Source organism: Lepisosteus platostomus, chromosome 18, assembly GCF_059453375.1.
Source record: "Lepisosteus platostomus isolate fLepPlt1 chromosome 18, fLepPlt1.hap1, whole genome shotgun sequence".
Classification (NCBI taxonomy): domain Eukaryota; kingdom Metazoa; phylum Chordata; class Actinopteri; order Semionotiformes; family Lepisosteidae; genus Lepisosteus; species Lepisosteus platostomus.
Window position 1 is genome coordinate 3,593,748 of NC_142628.1, and position 22,906 is coordinate 3,616,653.

A 22,906-nucleotide genomic window follows, 5' to 3' on the forward strand; every position below is an offset into this window, starting at 1 on the left:
AATGCCAAGAAGTAATTTGTCCTTTATAGTTTGTTAGGGTGCTGGTAATTTTGTGTATTAAAGATCCCACAGAAACAGCTTTCATGTTGTTGTTAGGTACTGTATTTTGCTTCACATATGCACAGCGCTCAGTGCAAAGAAATGGCTTCTAACACTTACACTTCTATTTGTGTTAAATACTCCCAGTTTCTTTGTGCTTGAATTAGTTGCTGTGCTTACTTTGTCGGTGGCTTTCAATAATTTTAATACCTGGATCAAATCTCCACCAGGCCTTCTCTGTTCCACATTAAAGCCTTTAATGTACTGTATGAAATAACTTTCCGTCCGAGAATTATTATGGTTCTTGTTCTTCCCACTCTTTTCTGGTTTTATATCAAAGGATTTCCCAGGTATCTGGGACCTGAAATGGCACTGAGCTAGAAAACTAGATTGCCATTCTTGTGATAGATACCTGCCTTGTGTTAAAGCAGAGCTATAGAAACAACACAATGGAGAAAGAGAGTCAGCGTCTGGAACTAAACCCATCTGAACAATATGTAAGCTGATCAGTGCATTACTGAAGTTAGAATAAAGTGGAGTGCTGCTAAAATGCATTGGGAGAAAAGGTCATAGCCAAATTTAATGATAGGCAGATAAGAAACTGAAAAAATCTAACCACTGCATGAACAGAGCTCAGATCATGAATAAAGTCTCATCTCCTCCTTTGCTATTAATATCAAGCAAAATAATCTGCTCCGAGATATAAAAGCTCAGATACTATTTTCCATATAAACAACTCTAGGTACTACAAAGACAGATGAGTGTGTGAGGGAAATGTCAATTATACAGTACATGAGTGAGTAGCTGGTAAATCTATATACCTTACATTTGCTTTTAGATGCACATTTATTTATATATATTCCTCTGCAGAAATATATCGAGTTAATTTAACTGTGGATGCATGCTGAATTAGATTCCCTGTAGAAATCCTCTCTAGAAGTGTGTTTTATTGATTTATTTGTATTTGCCAGTATCTGTCATATCTGTATAATAGGCCATGATAGCATCTCCAGAGATGTTTTGCTTTAGAGAGATGTCCCCAGTTCTTTATAGGTACTTTATAGGATGTCAGTGGTGCACACACCATGGAGCAAAAATCTTTTTGTTGGTTTTATAAAAACAACAGCTGCAATGGACTGGTGTCTCATCCAGGGTGTATCCTGCCTTGTGCTGGGATAGGCTCCAGCTCCCTCACGAAAGTGAATTGGAAGAAGCTATTTGAAAATGGATGGATAAAAACAAAAAAGACTGAATAATATTCAGAAAACCGAACTTTTTTTCTGTAGTATAAGACAGCATTAATTAGATTCTCACGGTACAATGTTTTTTGGAATCAGAGAGCAGTTAACTATGAGTTCCCTGGAAAAGGACAAAGGCTAAAGTTCAGGGAGAAGTGAGACAGCTTAGCTTTGACATCATTCTCCCCAGAACATTCTAAGTGCTGTCTCCGTGGCAACTGCTGAGAAGCTAGAAGCCCGCCTGATGTTCTGGCTGTATAAACTGTGGGGTCTGTGTTTTAAGGAAGGGGGTGTGTTAGAAACAGTCCACAGCTACAGAATACATTTGGCAAAAGACAGAGATGAGTGATAAATCTAAAGCAGATGAATGTACATTTTTTTCCTTCCTGAGACCTTTAGCCCCCACAATTATAATTATTTCTTTCTCTGAAGGAGTTTATAACTATAAAACAGTAATATATTGTATATTAGGGTTCACTTTATTAACAACCTTGTAATAAAAACAAAACAGAATTCATACATGTTAATACATTCTCCTTCAGTGTCTGCTACAGCAGCGGCTGTAAGTGATCTCTCTCTTTGGATAATTTGTCATCGTCTGTCCTCAAAATTGATTACATTGCAAGGCTAGTTCAAATATTTTTTGAGCTGCGATTGGCTGATGTAATCTGATATCACTGCCTGGCCACATCATATGCATGACTTGTGATAGACAGATGCAAGACTATTACTATTACATTGCTTATTTAAGGCACTGGAAAGATATTATTAAGACTTCTATATCATGGCTTATAAGTCTGTCTTTGCATGTCAGTTGAAGTGGTCATAAAGACATACTGAAAATACTACATGTGATTGTAACATCACTGAAAGTAGAAGAAGCATAAATGCTTTTCCATTTCCTTGATACACTGATCTCACACACTCCTATTCATTATTAAGTAAGAACTCTAGCAGTGCAGCTAAATCTGTTGCAAAGAATATCCTGGGGAAAAGGGAGAAAACCTTACAGAAATGTATCTTGCTGCCAGCATAGCAATGTCCTTCACCTCTACTGTGTTAACTAATGTGGAAATTCAGGAATGCTCTGTAACTCAGTTAAAAGGTTTTTTCTTTTAATAAAAATAGGATCATTCTGTTCTTTTTACTGCACGGCTATATTTTTCTTTGTTCATTGTAATATGAAGCAAGTAATCAAAAGGCTTGTGTAGAAATGAAAAAAAAGGTTGGCTTAATAAGATGAGAGGGTTGGCTTCACCGACAAAGTGTGAAGTACTGGGGATCTTAATTCCTAATGAAAGGCTGGCAGGCAGATGGCAAGCCTGCACTGAGCTGTAAAATGAGCTCCCTGCTGGCTGGATCAGATCCTGGAGCTGTGGGGTAAAGGTCCTTTCTCCTACCAGTTTAGTATAAATTGAGTGAGATCCATGGTGTGATGTGGCCCATTCCTGGAAGCATTGCAGGTTTTTGCTGACACCTGCTGTTCCCTGAATGTTTTGCAGCTTCACCTGTGCCTAAGACGGCTAAGCGTCCTTTTACTCTTAAGGGAATTCAAGGAGTCAGACCTCTATGCATTCTGACTCATGCTTTGCTGGCAAAAGAAAATATTTTCCCATTAAAATATAGAATATACATCAATGTATTTATATACACCTTCACTTCGTGCTTTTAAGTTTCTAAATTACTACTTACGTTGAAGCTCCAATATATTTATGAAAAATAATATGCAGTACTGTACAGTATATACCAAAGTTTGCATTTTATATTTTTGTTAATCTGTTATGGTTCTGAAATCTATCCATAAGCATAAGAGTATTAAATAAGGTAGTAAAATATCTTGTTTTATGTAAAGGTTCCATTCACTGCTGATCCTGAGGATCCCTAGAGGATCCAGGGGATGCTCAAGAGCTAAACATTAGTGTGAAAATGGCCTGTGTGGTTCTCATTCTAGCATCCAGAGTAAAGACCGTTCACTAGACAGTACTCTCAGCATCACGGTCTCATCCCTCCATTCTTTGATTATAAGTCCAGAACTCTTTTACTCTACTTGCTTTTAAAAATGTGTAAAGTAGTTCTATTTCTGCAGAAAAAAGGACAAATTTTAAACTACAAATTCTACAAAACTCTTTTAGTCAGTGTCTGATTCATGAGTTAGAGGTCACATTTTCAGTGGATGCCAGGAAGCAAAATCCAAACCCAAGGAGACCTACACAGTTATATTAAACACAACTCACTTGTTGACTGTTCTGGCATTGACAGAGCGAAAACAAAACCCCATGGGCCCATTTAAATTCCGCTCAGGAGAAAAGAACCAGCCAATGGAGCAGTGAAGTGTGCTTTCAGAATGTCGTATCTCAGCAACCAATGGGCACATGCTCTGAACTGGTTCAAGCAGGGCCAAAAAATAAGGTGCACGTTTGCATTAAGCACTCTTCAGTGCATTCATTTAAGCAGGAAGAGTTGCAGAGAGTGCAACCCCACAATGAAAAACATTTATAAGGATTAAAGCTTTGTCGCACTAGCTGCTAAACTTCACTTTAAAATGTTTCCTCAGTATTTGTGTACCTCTGCCAGAGTCATTTCGCAAGAAATGATTGTACAGCTGACTGAAGAGTCTTTCATTATTTCAAATTGGGAAACAGTGTCATCGTTCTGCTGGCAGTCACGAGGCAGTAATTAGTACTCAGTGGCCATCATTCATTCCGGAAAGGCAGGTTCAGGCTGATTGAGAATTAGTCCTGATGTATGTAGTTACTCTCAGAAGTTTATAGCTTGACCTTAGAATTATTTTCTTTGCTGGTTAACTTTGTCAGATGTCAGAAGCTCAGCAAAGCTGGTGCAACAGTGCCAGGACCCTTGGTCTTAGGATGGAAGGTGGGATCAGATCCAGTTTGAGTCTGGATAGTCCAGATCAAAGCAAGGACCCTTGGTGATGGTACTATAACAGTCTTGCATTAATAACCTTATCTCTTGTCACAGATATAGTTTGGCATGGGCATGTTTTTGCATCAATAGTGTGGAAAACTCCAATACCAGAAGATCTGCATCCACATTTCCTCCAAACTCCTCCTCCACAAATAGTGAAGCAACATCAACAACATTTTTTAATATAGTAATAAGGGGTTTGTGATTATTTTATTGAAGAAATATACATAAAGAATATTAGGTGATTTGAAATAAGTGGAGAAAATTATTTTTCTACGTGAACTGAAAGCCAGTGTGTAATTTGCTTGCCAGGTAGTTGTTGCCAAAGAGCAATAGTAGTAGTTGTAGAAGTAGACTTATTGCTGGTTTTATATTGCTGATATCTTGCAAAGGTGTTTTTTTTTATTTTCAGATTTTATTTTTTTTTGTCTCACAGTGCCACATTAACCTTGCCTTTTGCAGATTATGTTTTTCAGTTATAAATACTAAAACTCTGCTAATTACAAATAATGTGGCCTGCTTTTCACAGGTGCTTTTAGTCTTTATCAGTCCCTCAAACAGGGTTTACAAGTGAGTGTGATCACAAAACACATTAATCCTGAGTCTGTTTATCTCACATTTCAGTCTTGCAGTGAACACATATCAATCATTACTTGTTGTGTCTTGACTTTTCTTTTTAACAGAACAGAGTTGTTCATAGAGAACATAATCACAACTGTTATATTTTTAAACATTAAGCCTAATAATGATAAAAAAACAACAAATAGCATGTGATGCTTTTAAGCCATATATATTGTATCTATATTGAAGTGGATCTTTGGAGAGAGAGAGCTGCAGGTGAATCACTGTTTTTATAAAACTGAATAGGAACAGAGTTTGATTTACCCACTCTTAATTTGCTCATTTTTTGTTTAATATAGTCATTCTTAATTCAGGCCATATTATTCCTTTCTTTAGAATCATGATTAATAATCACCAAAAAACTTAATTATGTGATTTTGTTTATGATACAAGAATTTAAATAAATGACATTTAAAAGGCTGAGAATAAAAGGTCCAAAACTAACTACACAGTGCAGGAATGTCTATGTGCACATGAGTCCTGCATTTTTCATTTTGTTCATTACACATCACTAACAATAGTGTTTCCTTTACATTTTATATCAAACATTTAGTTTAAGAATGCCGTTCAGCAGCAATATCTATACATCTTAGATGAATGAATATGTATTATTGTTTCTGTCTGGGAGGTTATCCCCCTAGATGAGGCTGTACCTAGAAGGCATCTCCTTATCTACATGCATCCTTACAAGAAATTATTTTTCTATTTTTTGAGTTGCTCTGGACCTTTTAGGAACACAGCTGTCATGTAAATCTACTACTTGTATTTGCTATTATAGAACAACTATCTGTTTTGTTTTTCTATGTACAGTATGAGCCCTGAGCTTTCTTACAGGCTGTGCAGCACATTTGCAAACCATTTACATGTCCTACAAGCACAGCAAGCATAGTGCCAAAGCAAAATTCCAGTAAGGGGATGCTGTGTGCTTATTTAATGTTTAACTACTGGAGCATAAAATCCGTCATCAGAAGTGAAGACTCATACTATGCTATATTCCACTAAAAGGGGAATTTTCCACTTTTGAAGCTTTATCAAGTATTAATATTGAGAAATTTTATAAATATTGGTAAACGTTTGGTGTAATGTCCATCAAACTATTAGGGGTTTCAACATTTCATTTTATTATGAGCTCATTATTTAATCTGTTAGGCTGTGATTTTGACACTCGCTTGGTAGAGGGTAGGAGATTGTGTTTTCTCTGTTTTGAATTAAAATTAAGTTATGCGAGCACAAACCAGAGAGAGGAAGAAAGTAGACCTCGGGGAGATTTGTTTGTCCTTTAAGGCTTGTGTACCGGTTCCCGCCCTTGCCACTCCTGCCCTGCCAGTTCGCCCCTCAGTGCCTGGGCTCGAACCCGGGTCTCCGGCGTCACGCAACAGGGAACTTGCCAGCTGAGCTAAAGGAGACCTCCCCCACCCCGGGTGGCTGAGATCCCTGTTATACGCAGGGGCGTATTCGTTACACTTGCAGGTTACTGAAAGAGCAGAGCTGAGGCAGGAGTCACGCATGTTGTGGGTGTTTAGTTCTTTGACAAAGTATTTGTGTTTTACAGGCTGTTGAGCTTTGATGATTTGCAGAAAAACACAGAGAAGTTACAGTGTTTCTTGATCTTGACTGCCAAGTCCTTTGCAAGTCAAAAAGTCTTCATTTGGAAAGACAGATCTGAGAACATGCAGTTGGCATGGAATGTAAGTGCTTATGCAATCCAGAGAAATCTAACTGTAAGCTAAATCGCACTATTTAAAAATACACTGCTGTAATAAATAAGACATAAGACAGCTTATCTAAACTATTCTATCTGAAGAAAAATATTTGTACTATGGTTTTAAATTCTATCAGAACAGAAATGGAAATTAAAACTAAGTACTGTTAAGTAGTTTTCTTTTTCCTCGGTAGTGCTTGTTCGTGTAAGCAAATGTCTGAGCAAGCACAGTACTGTCCTTCATTCTGCATCTGCTATCTTACCAAGGAAACATCAGTCGCAAAGGATTTATCACATACGCTCTTCTATGAGATGGACAGAGCTTTTTTCCATTGCAATACGAAGCACAAGTGTCCGTTTCTTCGATCAACTAACAGGAAGGACCTGGACTGCCCTTTCTTTTTTTTCCAAACACACTTTATTATCAATTTAAATGTTTCAAAACATGACAAACCAAAACAAGAACATTTCCCACACCCCACAAAATCACCTTTCACTCCCAGTGGTACCCCTCTCTGAATCTCATAGATTTTCGGAAGGAACACAGAAGTGAAATTGGGCACAAGTTGAAGTCCAGTGTAATAAATACTGCACTGCACTGCAGCATTCCTGCCCCAGCATCCATTTTTTCTCTTGAGAAAATTCAGAACTGGAGTTACCATTTAACAAGAGCATCTGGTATGAGCAGAACATTTTCTTGTCCAAAATAGTGGACATAGAAAAAGAAACCCATCTTCAAACTCTAGCCATATCTAGACACTGTCAAAACATGTTAAACATCTCTCCACTTAACACCAAACTATAATTAAATACATAATTATAGGACTTGTGTCACACTGCAGCTTATCAAAGTCTCAAAAAACAAATTCAGTAAGCCAGCAATACAGTACCATACAGCAATTTTTATTTACAGTGCCGAGCAAAAAATCAGAATCAAATCCTAGCTTCATCTCTGGTGCTCTGTTTCAGCTTCATGAAATCTCTTAACTATTGTCCACGCAACTAATTGCTTGAAGAAATATGGAGAAGTGATGGACTTCTGTGTTGATCTTTTTTTTTGTGAAATTTGTGGTATCTTTACACTAAAACCACTACAGGACTCTGGAGAATATAGTAGTAGCAAAAACTGTTGTCTTCCTACTGTAAATCTTGAAATCCATATGGAGAGACTTTCTTGAAATGGAAACAATGTTGGATGTTAGCGAGCAGACATAAAATGTAAAGTTAGGCAGAGCTTAGCTGCAGAGTGGGGAATAATATTTGCTGTCAATGCCTTTTCAATAAAAAAATTGAAATTTTAGTAAATTGTGTCCTTCATTTTCAGTAACCTAAAACCTTTAAGAGGACAGAGAACTGAAAAATTAGAAACCACATCCATGAAATGTGGTTTAATATGGAAAATTGAGCTTGAGGAAAATTAGCAGTGTATGTAAATCTATTGAAGTCTGCAACAATTTATTTTCAATTCAAGCTTTATCATACCCTGGAGGAAATTTGTTAGTGTTTTAAAAAAGACTAAATCTCAGTAACAATAATTGGAAATGTATTAAATGTTTGACCATCAACACAGTATTGCACTTTTTACCAATTAATTTTAGAATATGACAATACTGAGGGACAGGTGCATATAATTTTAATCTTGTTAATGATATCAAAATCCATATAATCTAGAAACAGCTGTAGATACTCCTGCTGAAGCAAAGTCTGTATAATAATCAGGCCTGTCTGTCTGTGGTGTGGTAATATGTTGTTATAGGCCTGCGGATGCCAGGATAGCACTTTAGCATACACCTTGGTTTCAGAGCAAATCACAGAACAATAACTTGCACAGTGTGAGATTGTTATCTTTTATAAAATAACAGGATTCAAAAAGATGTCTGACAGTAGGTATCATTTTAAGCAGAGCGGTACCTAAGTGGGACCAATAAGCAATATTTTCTCCATTTCATAGCAATTTCTTCTTTTTTTCAGTATTATTGAGCCTTGGATGTCCCATTTCTCTTATAACTAAATTCTGATCAGGCAGAGGTCTAAGGTGTATATTAAGATTCACATCTTAAATTTAGACTCTCTACTTATATGCACAAGATGTGGAATCACCAATCACAGGTACCACAGCCCTGTGCATTAGGTTAAACACCAATTGGAAGAGATGCAGGTCCCTCACTGACAGCCCTACATGCCAAAGAGAGCCCACCAAATTTGTTACACACATCCTATTTAGCAATAGTCAGTTGTGCATTTTTCATGTCTTGACTTGCAGCCACAGTCCCTTGGACTGCACAAAATGGAGAAAGGCTGACTCCTCTAACTTGTGCACCATTGCATTGTTTGTCTCTTAACATGTCACAAACAACACTTCCCCATACAGGAGGTCCAGAATTAAAGGACAGGCACATCCCTCACTGACAGCACCATAATGCCAGCAAGCACCCAGGAAGCCACATAGGTCACTGTCTCTCAGTCATTTCTGTCTCTCTGCTTGGGGAATGGCATTCACAGTGAGCTAGTGACATGAGCCCAGCTGGACCCAGGCCTTGTTAAAAGCTGTTCAGACCCCCTGAAGCTGAGCCAGTTGTGTGCCAGTGCTTTGAGAATCATAACTGCAGTTGGCTAATGGCCCCAGTGTGACAGAACCATGCTCTCTAGACTACAGTGCCCCTGCTGGACTCTGAAATACTGGACTCTTCTCCTGAGCCTTTACTGCAAAACACTTTGATGATCATGTCTGAGACATACAGTAGTTCATTTGAAAATATTGTTCCTGTCAGCAGTAGGACTCTCACATTTACAAATACAACATATTGTATAGAATACGTATTGAGAGAAACATCTTTCAATCTTGACAGCATGTACTGAAAGAATGTAGACAATAAGAATCCATCACTGCCATTTTAATCTGGAACTGAAGGAGAGAAAGGCAGTCCTGCACCCTAAAGTGGATTAAAAAGAGAAGAAAGAAACAAGACAGGAATAATTATAGGTTTAGTTGCGAGATTAAAAGATATTGCTGGCATTGCTGAGACAGTTGGGAGGAGAAAGAAATAATTGGATGAAAAATAAATGCTTCTTTCTTTGCCCAGCCCAAGAACAGCAATTAAAGACTTCAAAACACATAGTCTTTCACATTGCAAAACATGTTCTTTTTTATGTATACACATTTCCTTGTTTTGTTTTTTTGCTTTTAATATAATACACAGAGAATAATGAAGTCCCCTGTTTTACATGAAATTGGCAGCCTTTTCTGAGGTTTACTTGCAGTACAGTAATTAGCCTCTGTGGCTGTAATGGGCCTGTAAATATGCATGAGTTGACGGACTAACAATTCAGGGCCCTCGTTTATTCTCTGGCAGGGTGCTCCCTGTTCCCTTTATCCTAAACGAGTCACCCCCCGCTGACTGGTCTCTCGTGAAGCAGAGTCTGCTGCTGAAGCATAGCAACAGGGACTGGAGGTGAAAGCCAATGGGGGGTTTTCAAGGGCTACACTTTGCAGTTCAACAGGCCAGGTAGACAACAGAGTAATCATTAGTTGCTATGGCTGTCGTAACTACAAGTGTAAATCTCTTTTTTTAGCTCCCAGTTGGTATTTTTCTGCACACTCTGGTACAAAACTAATTTGTATTGTACAGCCTAGAACAATAAGAATAACAAGAAATATAGCTCCCCCCTCGCTCCACTTTTACCTCCTTTGTGAAAAAGAAATGGCTCAACAGAACTAACGGCAACCTTGGTTACGATTTGTCACTGCTTCCTGTACAAAGCTTTGTTTTTGAGAGGAAGTCATCTTAAAAATTGAAACAAACTACTCAAAACAATACTGTTCCTTCGTTCCATTAAATATCTCTGTCAGAGAGTCTGGTGTCCTGGAGAAACAGATGGGAAGCAGCTGTATTGACTGAATGTGCAGTAATGATTTCTTGTTCACTCATATCATTGTGATCTTAGTTAATTTAAAATTATTACAAATCTTTGTTTTGTATATATTTTTACCCCGCTTTATAATATATATATAAATTGATGACATACAAGGAAAACTAAAGTAAAAGGTATTTAAATGTTTTTGTTCTATTTTTAAATTGTACCAGGTCTAAATGTTTCCAGGTCATTGTAACATTATGTTTTCTATAACATTAATATCATCACACTCCCGTTTCATAGAATCATCCTTTTACAATTACACACAGTATACAGAGTTATTAGTAATTGTGTATAAATATTAATTAGAAAACAGATAATTTTATTTTTTATTTATACACATACTGTAGTGGCCTTATATCCATACAGTATTGTACTGTATTTAAAAGCAAATAACCACGTACAGTAAAAAAACAGAGGCCAGATTAAAACAAGTTTTAATTGGAATATCTTTGTTGATCGTGTACTCTATAGAAGGTTGCACAGCAGCTAATACAAGTCTGTGCTCTATTTAGATAAGTATATTTAAATTGTTAATACCACAATTTGCTGTTGAGGTGCTATACGGTATGCTCCACTCGAAAACATTTATGCATCATCATTTTAATGATCTGTTGCAATAAAGTGGTGCTAGCAATATCACCTAGATGAACAACGTTAATCAGTAATATACTGGAATGGATGTACTGTACTATATGGTAATGTTTGTATATCCTTGAATTTGACGTGATTCTCATGGGGGGCATGACAGAAATTGTAGTCCAGTTTGTATGCTGTTTATTCCTATTACCACTATTAATAACTTTGCACTTGCATTTACTAACCACTTCATTCACTTCAGGGTCGTGGGGGGCTGGAGCTTATCCCCAAAATCAACAGATGCAAGGCGGGTACACCCTGATGCCAGTCCATCACAGGGCACACAGACATAAACACACACACTCACTCCAGGACCAATTTTCCCAGAAGCCAGTTAACCTAACGGTATGTTTTTGGGCTGTCGGAACACCCAGAAGAAACCCCTAGGAACACAGGACGAACATGCAAACTCCACCAGGATAGCACTACAGGTCCCGAATTAATCCCCGTACCCCAGCTCCGGGAGCCAACAAGTCTAACCTCCTAGCCACAGTGCTGCCCCGGTACTAGAACATCTACCCATATAAATCTCTAAATATGTTGATTTTCACAAAATAATGTTCAAAGCATCAGTTCTACTGGATATGTAGGTTTCAGGAACTCCAGTCAGGCTAGTTGCCTGAGGGATGTTAGCAGACATGATCCAAATGAGGACTCTTTAGTAGCAGCATCCATTATACTAGCTTGTAGAGCCTGAGAGAGATACTTGTCTGTCATCCTTGAACACAGTGACGTTGCAAGAGAAGTAATGGAATATGAAAACAAAGAAACTGACAAGCATTAACATTCCATACTATACATCATGCATTTTTGGTATATAATTTTATAGAATTGAAGGTCATATGTAGTTATTCTAAACAACTTGTGTTTTCTTTTCTAGAGGCCCCGGGTCAGGACTTCGTGACCCTGGACTACAGGCTACGCTACTACCCCAGTATCACATATGCAGTCATAGGCAGCGCTGTCATCTTTGTCCTGGTGGTGGCGCTCCTAGCCCTAGTGCTACACCACCAGAGGAAGCGCAGTGTCCTCCTGCCCCGTGTTGGGCAGCCCCTGCAGCGCCTGCACCAGCCCTTGCTGTTGTCCCGGCTGGTCATCCTGGACAGGCACCAGGCCTCCGCTTCCTACAGCTCCAGCCGCGGCATCCAACTGCTCTCCGGAGCCCTGTATCCCCGCAGTGCAGCTGTGGACTCACCGCCATCGTACTCTCAGGCTGTCCTGGACCTAAGGTATTCGCCATGATCCAAGGGTCGTGTGTATAAACAGCAGTATTGCCACATTCAAACCTGATCTTGTTAGATCTTGGAAGCTAACCAAGGCAGGGAGTGGTCAGTGCTGGGATGGGTAAGTTACAAGAAAACAACAGGTGCTGCTTTAAGTGGTGATGATAGACCAGCACTCTTTCCTCTGGAGAAGAATTTCCAGTCCCAAGCCCCCTGCATGCTGACCATGGCACTATGATGTAGGATATACCATGCTTCGGATGAGCCATTAAGACTACAAGTGGTCATTAAATATGTTGAGTGACAAACAAAAACCAACTTCAGTGACATGAAATATTGTCTTATCTTTAGCACGTGCCATTTGACCGTAATTATATTATTATTAGGTTTCATGGAGGCCCAGCATCTAAAAAACAAAGATCTTTCACTGAAAATTATCTTTGAAGAAAGATTCCTGAGTGGCTTAACTGGTAAAGATGAATCCAACCAAAAGGTTGTGAATTCAAATTTGTGCATACCCTCACTAGCCAACTATACAAAACAGATATCTAGAATATGCGTCAAAATGTGCATCAAAATTCACGTCAATGGAAAGCCTACTGCAGTATACTACGGTTCTGTTCAGCATGCCGCACTCAACCCTTCACAGCTCCAAGAAGATCGATAGCTGACACGTGTGTTGCATTAGATGTTACTGAAATTATTATGCAGTGCTTCACACAGATGTGCGAATCTGCCTTTCAATCATGCTGTCCTGCAGACCCACCTCAGGCTGTATTATGTATTTTGACTACTTCCTCTCACATGAGGAGACAAACCCCTGAACCTTCTTAGGTTGAGGGTCAGGGCTGTCCACATCTTTGCTGCAGCTCATGCAGCATGCCAAAAGGGCTTGATGGGTGGGTAGATCAGAGGAGCTAGTCTGCACTCTCATTGGCCCAGGAATCGCTGCTGTAAACCGATATGGAAAGACACAATTGGTCATTTAAAATTTGGAGAAATTATGATACCATTTGATTTAAAAATTAAAATGTGAAGTGTAATGCTATAAAAGTAACTTTAGGAAAATTACTTTCAGGAAAAAATAAGATAATATATAGGTTGTTTATTTATCTCTGAATGTTCCATCTTTAGTTGCATATGCACTGCAGCTTGGAAATGGTATCTAACACTAAAATCATGCCATCTGTGTTGCCACTGCTGCAGTAGAGAGGAGTTTTTTTTTCTGCTGTTAGTGTACCAATCATTTGTTTTGCTGTGTTGCAGGTTACATGCATTCTGAAAAAGGAAAAACCTCTTATTAGAAATGCCACAAAGATTTTGAAATTATGTTTTAGTTATATATCCTGTTTAACTTTCATTCTAATATAAGTTGCTCTTTCCTATGGACTGTCTGCATATTAAAAACAACAATCAAATATCAAAGGTAACTTTAACAACTAGTCAAGAAGGAAAGGGTGAAATCATTAATAACTTCAACTAGACAACTGGCTAAATATTTACAGGGGTCACCCTGAAAATAATTTCTTCATATTTATAAAAAGTCATTCCCAAAAGAAAAACACTGAAACTTTCATTGCTGTAGGATCTAACGTTCTCTGTTCTTGTTACAGAGTTTTCAAATAATCAGGGGACAGAGCTCAATTATAATCAGTCATCAAATACAGTTTCGACCAGGAATAAAATGGCCATTACTTTCTGGTTGACTCCCATATAAATATGTTTTTTTTATTTTGTTTCTGCATTCACTTCACAGCCGACCTCCGTGGTTTGATCTCCCACCTCCGCCTTACCCCCCTGACACTGAAGAGTTATCCCCTGGCGACTTGCCCCCCTACCAGCCCAGGAGAGGCAGCACCTACACCCCGGGGACCCCTGGAGCCGAGGGCGGAGAGACTGGCTCACAGGACAGGTCAGAGCCGCGGCTGTAGCCACAGAGGAGCATACAGGGGGCAGTCCAGCAGCAGAAAAGCACTTCCAGCTCTCCACCATGGTGCCTGAGAACATTCAGACAAGTTGGACAGCTGTACTCTCAACTCTGCGGACCCCCCCAACAGCAGAGCACTTCTCATCCTCTGCCCACGAGATGAGATACCTGGTAGCATTTGGCTGCAGCCTAGTCTCTCCCTCTCACCCACATGGACTACGATCTGTGCAAAACGAGCGTTCAAAATCATCGCTCAGCATTGGACCAGGATTTATTTATTTTCCAAAAAGGAAGCTAGATGAACTAAATTTGAAAAACATTGGCCTTAATCAAGGATTCAGACGGAAGGTAAATTCTAGTCCAGCTAGTCCAGCTGCACTTGTGCCTTGCAGGTCATCTCTTTGGAGTTGTTTCTCAATACATCCAGCTGGCTCCACATAACAACAACCTCAACCACCTCATAGCTTCACACTTAAATGTCTGACTGGGTCTCTGAGGTTCCTTTAGGGGATCAGACAATGGCTGAAAGACTGGTCACAAGTGAAAATTGTAATAACATATCTGCCATATTGACTTAAGATAGTTGTTCGAGCTGAACAAATACTCATTTTAAATGTCCTAAATGGTCTTTCTACAGATTTCTAACAGGTACCATATGTTCTAAACATTTTAACTATCAGTTTTAGAGAATGGTATTTATATTGAACTCCACCTCCAGCACTTTTTGTTTGTATTTGTGCTTTCCAAAATCACTGTGTAATATGTAATATAATACAGTCTTTCCATGTTTCATGCAGTCCAGAAACTCACCTTACCACTTCACACAAAGCATGGTGGTAAAACACATCATTGAAAAATATGTATATATAGTAACATTACATATGCCTGAAAATATTGAAGTATTTTTCCACATATAAAGAAATATATTTTAAAGATGTATTCTTTTTTATTAAAATTTGATTGTGGGGCTCATTGACATATTGACAAAAGTGCAGTAAGACAATTTGTTTTTGTCAAAAAATAGCATTTTCAATATTTGAATATGTTAATAAAATATTTTCCTATATTTGTGAGAGGCACAAATGTAACAAATGAGTATTAGAACTCACAAACAGCATTTGTCATGTTTTTTTGCCTCTCAGTATATTGTATTTCTCTACCCAATTTCAATTGATTAAGTGAATATTTTAAAAGCAAGATACAGCTAGATTTAGGTCAGGATGTGGTACACTGGCAAGTGTTAAAATTGTGACGTCTTGCGTTTCCTTATAATAAATGTGTGCGTCTCTTTGGAGTTGACAGGCTGTTGCAACCCACAGCAGAGCTGCAGTTTCTTGAGCACCACTGAAGAAGCTCTCAAACAAATGAAAATCCCAATTTACCTCCCAATCTGGAATTCCAAAACCAGTAAAGGGCTTCAGAAAATAGAAAGTCATAATTAAAAAAGGGCATTTGGCATTTCCTGATGGCAGCGGGGTTTGAAGTATTTATCAGGCCTTATGCGAGCTGAAGAACAATAAACAATCAGTCACAATTTGTTCTCCTGCCCTGGGGGGCCAGAGGGAAGACACAGAAGCAAGGTTAGTCATTGCTACCCCCTGCTGTATCAACAATCCATTAATTTGCTGCACTGAGAACAAGTTATTTTCTTTTGAGTTTTCCTCAGAGAGATTTACTGGCTATTTATGTTGTTTCATACTACACCAGCTGAACCGATTTGCAGTGAGTGGAGTGATTTTCCATTAGAGCATTAAGTGATCCTCTAAACTGCTGATTAACTGTCGTCTTCCCTTCATTTAAAGTGCACACATTTGTAAAATATTAAGAATGCATCCATACAACACTTGCTATGCTGCACCAGTCATTCATAAATGGAAACTGTCTCCATAGGTTTTCAAGTGACCATTGATATAGATAGCTCCTTTTTGTTTTGTTTGCCTTTTTAATTATTTTTAGTTCAGTTGTGTAAATTAATTCTCAAGTAGAAAGTAAAATTTTGTGAATTGCAGTCTGATATTCAATGTAGAAAATGTTATAATGATTACACCAAAAAAGGAGAAGTGACTCCTTTTACATGATAACAAGGTCCAGGCATAGTTTTACACCACATTCACAAAGTCTTATTTGAATAACTATTATAAGGATCTTTAAATTAGATGTTACCATCTTACATACTGTATAGTATCGAGGCTTCTAAAATGTATCCTTACACCTTGTGGGGCGACACTTGTGAGTTTTTCTTTGTGATTGAGAGTTTCACAGTCTCAGGTAGACTTGCATCCAGAAAGTGCCCTGGTCCCATGGGACAGAAGGACTTATAAGAGAACAGTTTTACACTTGTGTCTCTGGTAATGTACTTTACATAGTCTTCTCATCCTTTCCCAAACTGCTCTAATTTTAGGATACGAAGAGTGGCATGGTGGGATCCCACCTTAATGATCAAATCCCCTGTAAAACATGTGTAACTTACTGTACGTCTTATTTTCCTTTACTTATATTGCACCAAAGAGAATCTCACTATAAGATTGTTTATCTTCTTAATCTAGAAATGCTCTTTAATATTGCATTTTTTATTATATCTGGAAACCACTGACAATTTCGTGGAATCCAAGTAAATCAGATTTTAAATTGAAACTGACAATGTTTCAAAACAGTATGTGTAATGCAAGTGAATTCATTAGTGATAGTATGCACATCTAGATGTAAAAATTGTGCTAGAGTAGTAATGGACTGTATCTATCTAGTAGAACCTGATATGTGCTGTGTCTGCATGTTGGTTTTAGGAAAAAAAGATAGAAGAGCTTCATGTGATATTCTGACTCCCTGAACCTCTCAGCACCTTTTAAGTGGGATAACTGGTGATCAGTGATGCATTTGTTGTGATATAAAGAAAGCTATGGGCTTCTAATAAGGGACATCCCTTATTATCCCAATAAGGGCGGAGCGGTGGCTCTGTGGCTCAGGATCTGCGCCTGTGGCTGGAAGGTTGCCGGTTCAAATCCCACAGCTGGCAGAGGAATCCTACTCCACTGGGCCCCTGAGCGAGGCCCTCAACCCCAACTGCTCCAGGGGCGCCGTATAAATGGCTGACCCTGCGCTCTGACCCCAAGCTTCTCCCCTTGTCCGTGTGTCTCATGGAGAGCAAGTTGGGGTACACGTGATATTATCTTATATTAAAGGCTGTCAATGTTTGCTCACATAAACCTTATCATTATTCATCTGTGGATGCCTCTTATAAAGTTCATCTGAATGATATTCTGGAGTGAATGCATAGCTTACTGTAGCATGTACTGCTACACTTTAAGCAATCAGCAAGTCAACTACTTATGCAGTGGAAAGTTATATGATTCAAATTGTCAGAAAATGCTTCCCCATTATCAGTACTGAAAATGAGGCATACATTTCAAATAATGAAAAGGGAATTTCACTTTGCAGTTAAAAAGTTTTTATCAGGTTCCTAAGTTCCTAAGTTATGCAGCTCACCCAAAAAGTCTCTGATGAGAATTGAAATCCTTAAATTAAATTTTATTTTGAAATGTTTCTTGTAAAGTTACAGCCTGTGATCCTCTTTAGTAAAATTAATCTTAAGCAAGAATCTTTATAGACAAGGCCAGGGGGATGATATTCCATGGAAGAACATTTTTCTGCCTGGCACTTCCACTGGTGTGCTCAAAAGATGGGAGAGGACCTTTAACGCCATCACTACAGTTTCAATCAAGAGAATCACTCAGCTCTGAAGACTCAGCTGTGTATTAAGGCTGAGTCATCGGGATCATGCTGGGAACCTTACTGTTTGACAGCAGTCATTTCTGCTCTGCTCAGCCTGGAGTCTGTATAGCTGTGTAAATAGTATTATTTAATGAAAAAAATGTTTGAAGGATTTGAAGTTTCTTTTTTGTTTATTTTTCATTTTTCTTCTGTTTTTCTAGTCTGTCTGATTTAACTTACCGTAGATGACACTGTACACTTGCTAAACTATTCACCTTTGCTTCAAACACATACTGGTTCTGTAAGTAGGAATTGGTAGAACAGAAATTTTACTTTGAACCATGTAGGAAGACAGATGTTTCACGCTGATTAATGTGATCAAATCCCTAGCCTGTTAGTCTGTTTGAGTACCACTGGGTTTATATGAATGAGGGTTAACTGGGTTTCTCACCTGGTCTTGTCATGAGATACCCCAGCCTTCCATCAATAAATAGTAACTGTTTTTGGAATATTAAAATTATTTTCCTGAACAACATAATCACCATATGCATATCCATACATAAGGTATCACAAGGGAACAATGCAAAGCCAAGATAAACAGCATTTTCAAACTGGTGTGTAAAAATGAAAAATGTAATCTTTCATTTAAAAATGTTATGTTAAGACTCTTTAATGCTGACTTCAGTCTGTTCCACTTGGTCTAATCATTAATTCAGTGGAAACAGCAATGCTGGAGTTTCGGCTTTCTGTTAAGGGAAAGGTATCTCTCACTGGCATATTAACTATATCAAACTTCTGTCATCCACTAATGTCTAATGGAATCACTGCCCACATATGTGGACCCAGAGAGGCCGAACAGTTTCACATCTCACAGAATCAGGTGGTTCTTGAAGTTTTGTTTCACCTTCAAAAGCAGTTCTTCATCTCAGTTTCAATGTGGCATCCTAGGGGGTATTTATATGAACCATACATATAGCTGAACTGTAGGTTCTTGTTTGGTCTTTTAAAATAGTAAAATTTTCTGTTCGATATTGCATCTCAACAGATCAGATTCTGTGTATCAAACATCCGTAACGAGTCAATTAAACACTCCTTCATTGCAGTGCTTGCATACATCAGGCTGCTCACACAAGTCAATGGTTCTGTTGTTTACCCTGTGCTTCTGATCAATTAATATGTGTGGGAGGATAAGAGTTTCAATTACTGATATATATTCATATTGACAGCTGTAATCCTGAAGACACCTTTTAAACTAAAAATATTGCAGTATATGACACACGACAACTGCATGTTTAGAAATTTGAGACAAAAAGATGAGGTACTGTATTAAGCAATCATGTTTGTAACAGTTCTATGTATTTCTGTTAAAATGCTCTACCAGTTCCTTCGGAATTATTTAATGGGCCATTAATCATTCTGCTACTAGGCATCAAGCCTTCAGAAAACTCACAATCCAAAGATTAATATTTATGCAGGGTTTCTTTAAAAGATCAGCTTCAAGCCTTCATTCTGTAGCTGTTGGGGCCAGAAATCTTTCATTCCGTGTTTAACTGAGATTAAATTCAGGGTAAACACAGGAGCACAGCAAATAGTCTAAATGAGATATGTTTCCATTCTAATTCACACTGTACATCAAACTGGAAAATTATTCTCAGGTGAAGAGGAACAGCTATAATAATGTGTGTCCCTTTTATAGCTTTTTGTAAATCTACTGACTGTACAGTTTGTTTTCACATCATGAACTTTTTAAAACCTGCTGGGGGCTGTTTCATGAAGCAGGTTTAAATAATTCAGGATTTTCTCAAGTTAGCCAATAAGTGACTTCAGGATTGCTCTGGTTTCACAAAGGCAAACTCTGGTTTATGTTATCTGCTTAAAGTGATTCAGGCTTAAACAATCTGACTAACTGCATTCACACCACACTTCAGTAAGCAAGAAGGGGCGACCATCGCATTCCTCATCTGCACCACCAAAACCACAGGGAAAGAACATGCCTCTTAATCCAGTGACCTTGAATTACAGCTCTATCAAACACTGAGGATAAAATCTGTTGCAATAGCGAGGAGCTATACTGTAGCTGCTGCAAAAGCCAGAGAAGACACCTGGTGAAGAATTGCCTATAAGTTGAATGTGGAAGTGAAATATCTCAAGCTAAGACAAAATTATAAATGTTGTGCAAGCACACATGTATTGGCATTACTCAGCTTACATTCTGTGCAAGCACACATGTATTGGCATTACTCAGCTTACATTGTTATAGCGTTGAAGAGGAACTCCTCATTAAACCATTGTGCAGCTGTACAATGTTGTTTTTATGCAGCAGTAACATCACAATAGCTGAACCCCGATGGGAGGATCTGGGGGTGGGTCAAGACTAAATTCAAAGTGCTAGTGTAACATACAGTGTAGTGCAATCCTCCGACTGAAAATGTTTCCTTATTTTAGCCAACAAGAAGAAAGTTAGACTTGAGGGGGAGCAAATCTCTTCAGCACAATAAAGAATATATTCCTTTAGAGAAAGTGGCTCCATTATCCCCAAGGGACAATTTGTTTTACAGCGCAGACAATATAAAGCAAAATACACAAACAATCAATACATATAAACACGAGCAAGAGAATCAACTGCTGAGCAGCATAAAAGAGAACATGAACCTGTAGGTTTTTAAATTGGGAAATCTGTATCTGGGTTCTGAGGGGAGTAGTTGGAGCTCATTAAACAAAGGGTGTGAAGGGTCATCAAGATGGAATATATTTTATACAAGACAAATCCTTTACTGAGATATTGTCTTTTTCCCCAACATTCTTCTGGACTAAATCAGGTTGTATAGGTGATGCTTTTCCCTCCCAAACTGCAGAAAGTCTTATCCGGGTAAAAATGTGACCAAATTATAATTTGAAAACAATGTACCCTACAGTAAATTAAATTTCCTTAAAAAAAGTGGACACTGTTTCACTAGAATGGTGCTCAGCCATGATGCCTGGCTCAGCTCTGCCACACTGGTGAATGGGAAGAAGGTCACCAGAGTGCAAAGGTGGGGCAGGAACTCTCCTTCCTACAGGTGGCAATGTCAGGCAGCACAGCACATGCGACAGTGACGTCACCCGCAGACAGAGTCATGTCCATGTGGCTGATGTGACACCGTGCATCACACAGCAAACAGTGGGATGATGGAAACTATATTATTTAGGTAGCATCTAGGTAACACCCATTGCTGGCACGCACGATTAAAAACTGATGGAAATTATTGATATTTTTATTGTCTTTTGTGCAATTAAGGTTAATATTTTTTAGACTAGAATTTAATTTTTTAACCGTACATTGATGCTGCGAATTTAATTCAACATTGGGCCCTGTGTGGGCTTTAATGAGGAATGTTTATGCAGTCCAGAGTACCAAATATATTAGGAAATGCTGCAAGAAATGTTTAGATCACAGTACACAGCTACAGGGAACAGAAGCTATATTTACAATGAATAGAATTACGTATGAGAATATTACCAGCTATTTCATCAGACCTCTGTTTGATGGTATGGCCAGGAAATAACATGAATGCACACAAAAACTGTTCTAGTGCAAATACCACTTTCCTAATTGCACGACACACTGCTTTACTGAAATTCTCTAAGTCACCAACACAGTCACAAAAAAAAATACACCAGTCACAATGAATCTCAGTCCTAAAAGTGGAGTTTGAGTTTCTTTTAATGCTGAGCTATGACAAGCTGTATTAACAATGTATGGCCTTAAGAGATCATGAATATAAAGTAAAGAGTAAAGGTTTATTCCATGCTGAAAAGAGAAGAAAGGAAACACAACATTTAGGCTCACAACCGAAGAAGACTCCACAGTCGAAACATTGTGTTTCCTTTGGAATAAACCTTTACTTGTTTCTTTGCAGCCTACACAAGCTGACGCGGCTACCTACATGAATATAAAGTATACTGTTTGCTGAAACGGTATCTTTCAAATAAAAATGATCAGCAGCCTGTAAGGGGTTTTGGAGATCTCCAAACTTTCATTCTCTGCAAGGCTCTGATGTCAACTGGATCCCTGAAGAAATGTGAGTTGAGCTCTGAGCCTTCAGACAGGATAAGTTTGACTTAACCTCCCCCTGAGCAGATTAAGAATAGAGGATCTGTTGCTGTAGTTGCTTAACCAGATACAATTCCATCTTGCTTCTTGAAATCGAAAATCCAGCCTTTTGTCCATGTTTCCTAACTTTACAGATCAATCATGCTTTGTGAAACAGCCCCCTGATGTTGTCCACTTGGTATCCAACTGCTTTCTTTCGTATAGACTCCTGTATTATGGAGTTCTGTATTATGTTACTGATATGCTTTTTATTGTTTTCTAAGAAATGTATAAATGTAAAGTAATATAAATGATTTCACCCCTAATTTGTCGTCTGTATTTTTTTAAACCAGAAAAAGGAAGTTTTATTATTTTTCTGGAGAATGATTTATTTTCCACCACTGATTTCATTAAAAAAACACGTATATTTTGTTCTCTTATTGAAGGTAATCCTGTATTTTCAGTGTCGGTGGTATAAAAAATCAAATTTCGTCATTCATAACCCCTCCCCCTGAAATTTCTTTTAGCAATACCACTTAATTGCAGGTTCTCAAACTGCTTTAAGGCATCAGAAACTGTTTTTAATCTTTTGTGAGATCTTTTTTTTTACCATTTTACAATTATGCATCCACTAATCCATCGTCTAACCATTTTATGCACAACGACCACTGACCTAAAGGAAACATTTTACACAAGATCAGGAAAATAATAAAGTGTTAATAGATGTTGCTTTCTTGTTTTCAAGTTCCTTAATCACAAAGTCATTGCTTTATCTCAAGTTGCTTTAATCACAAGTTCATTGCTGATGTTTGTTAAAGTGACGGAAAATACGCCTGTATTAAGTCGAACCTGCTCATTATGAATGGACACGATGTCACCACAGTGAAGGAATTCTCT

General features: G+C 38.2%; 1 protein-coding gene across 4 annotated transcripts in view; it reads left to right on the forward strand.

Moving 5' to 3' along the window:
• The window catches only part of ldlrad3 (low density lipoprotein receptor class A domain containing 3), a 78,449-nt gene extending 56,114 nt beyond the window's left edge, over nucleotides 1-22,335 (forward strand). For 3 of the 4 annotated variants that reach the window (XM_088611685.1, XM_088611686.1, XM_088611684.1), the window contains exons 5-6: nucleotides 11,960-12,308; nucleotides 14,059-22,335. In XM_088611685.1, the coding sequence (XP_088467811.1) occupies nucleotides 11,960-12,308; nucleotides 14,059-14,233 (524 nt within the window). In that variant the 3' untranslated portion in view covers nucleotides 14,234-22,335. The remainder of the gene's footprint in view (nucleotides 1-11,959; nucleotides 12,309-14,058) is intronic. The other variant, XR_015928196.1, reaches the window with a different exon arrangement.
• The last annotated feature ends 571 nt before the right edge of the window (nucleotides 22,336-22,906 follow it).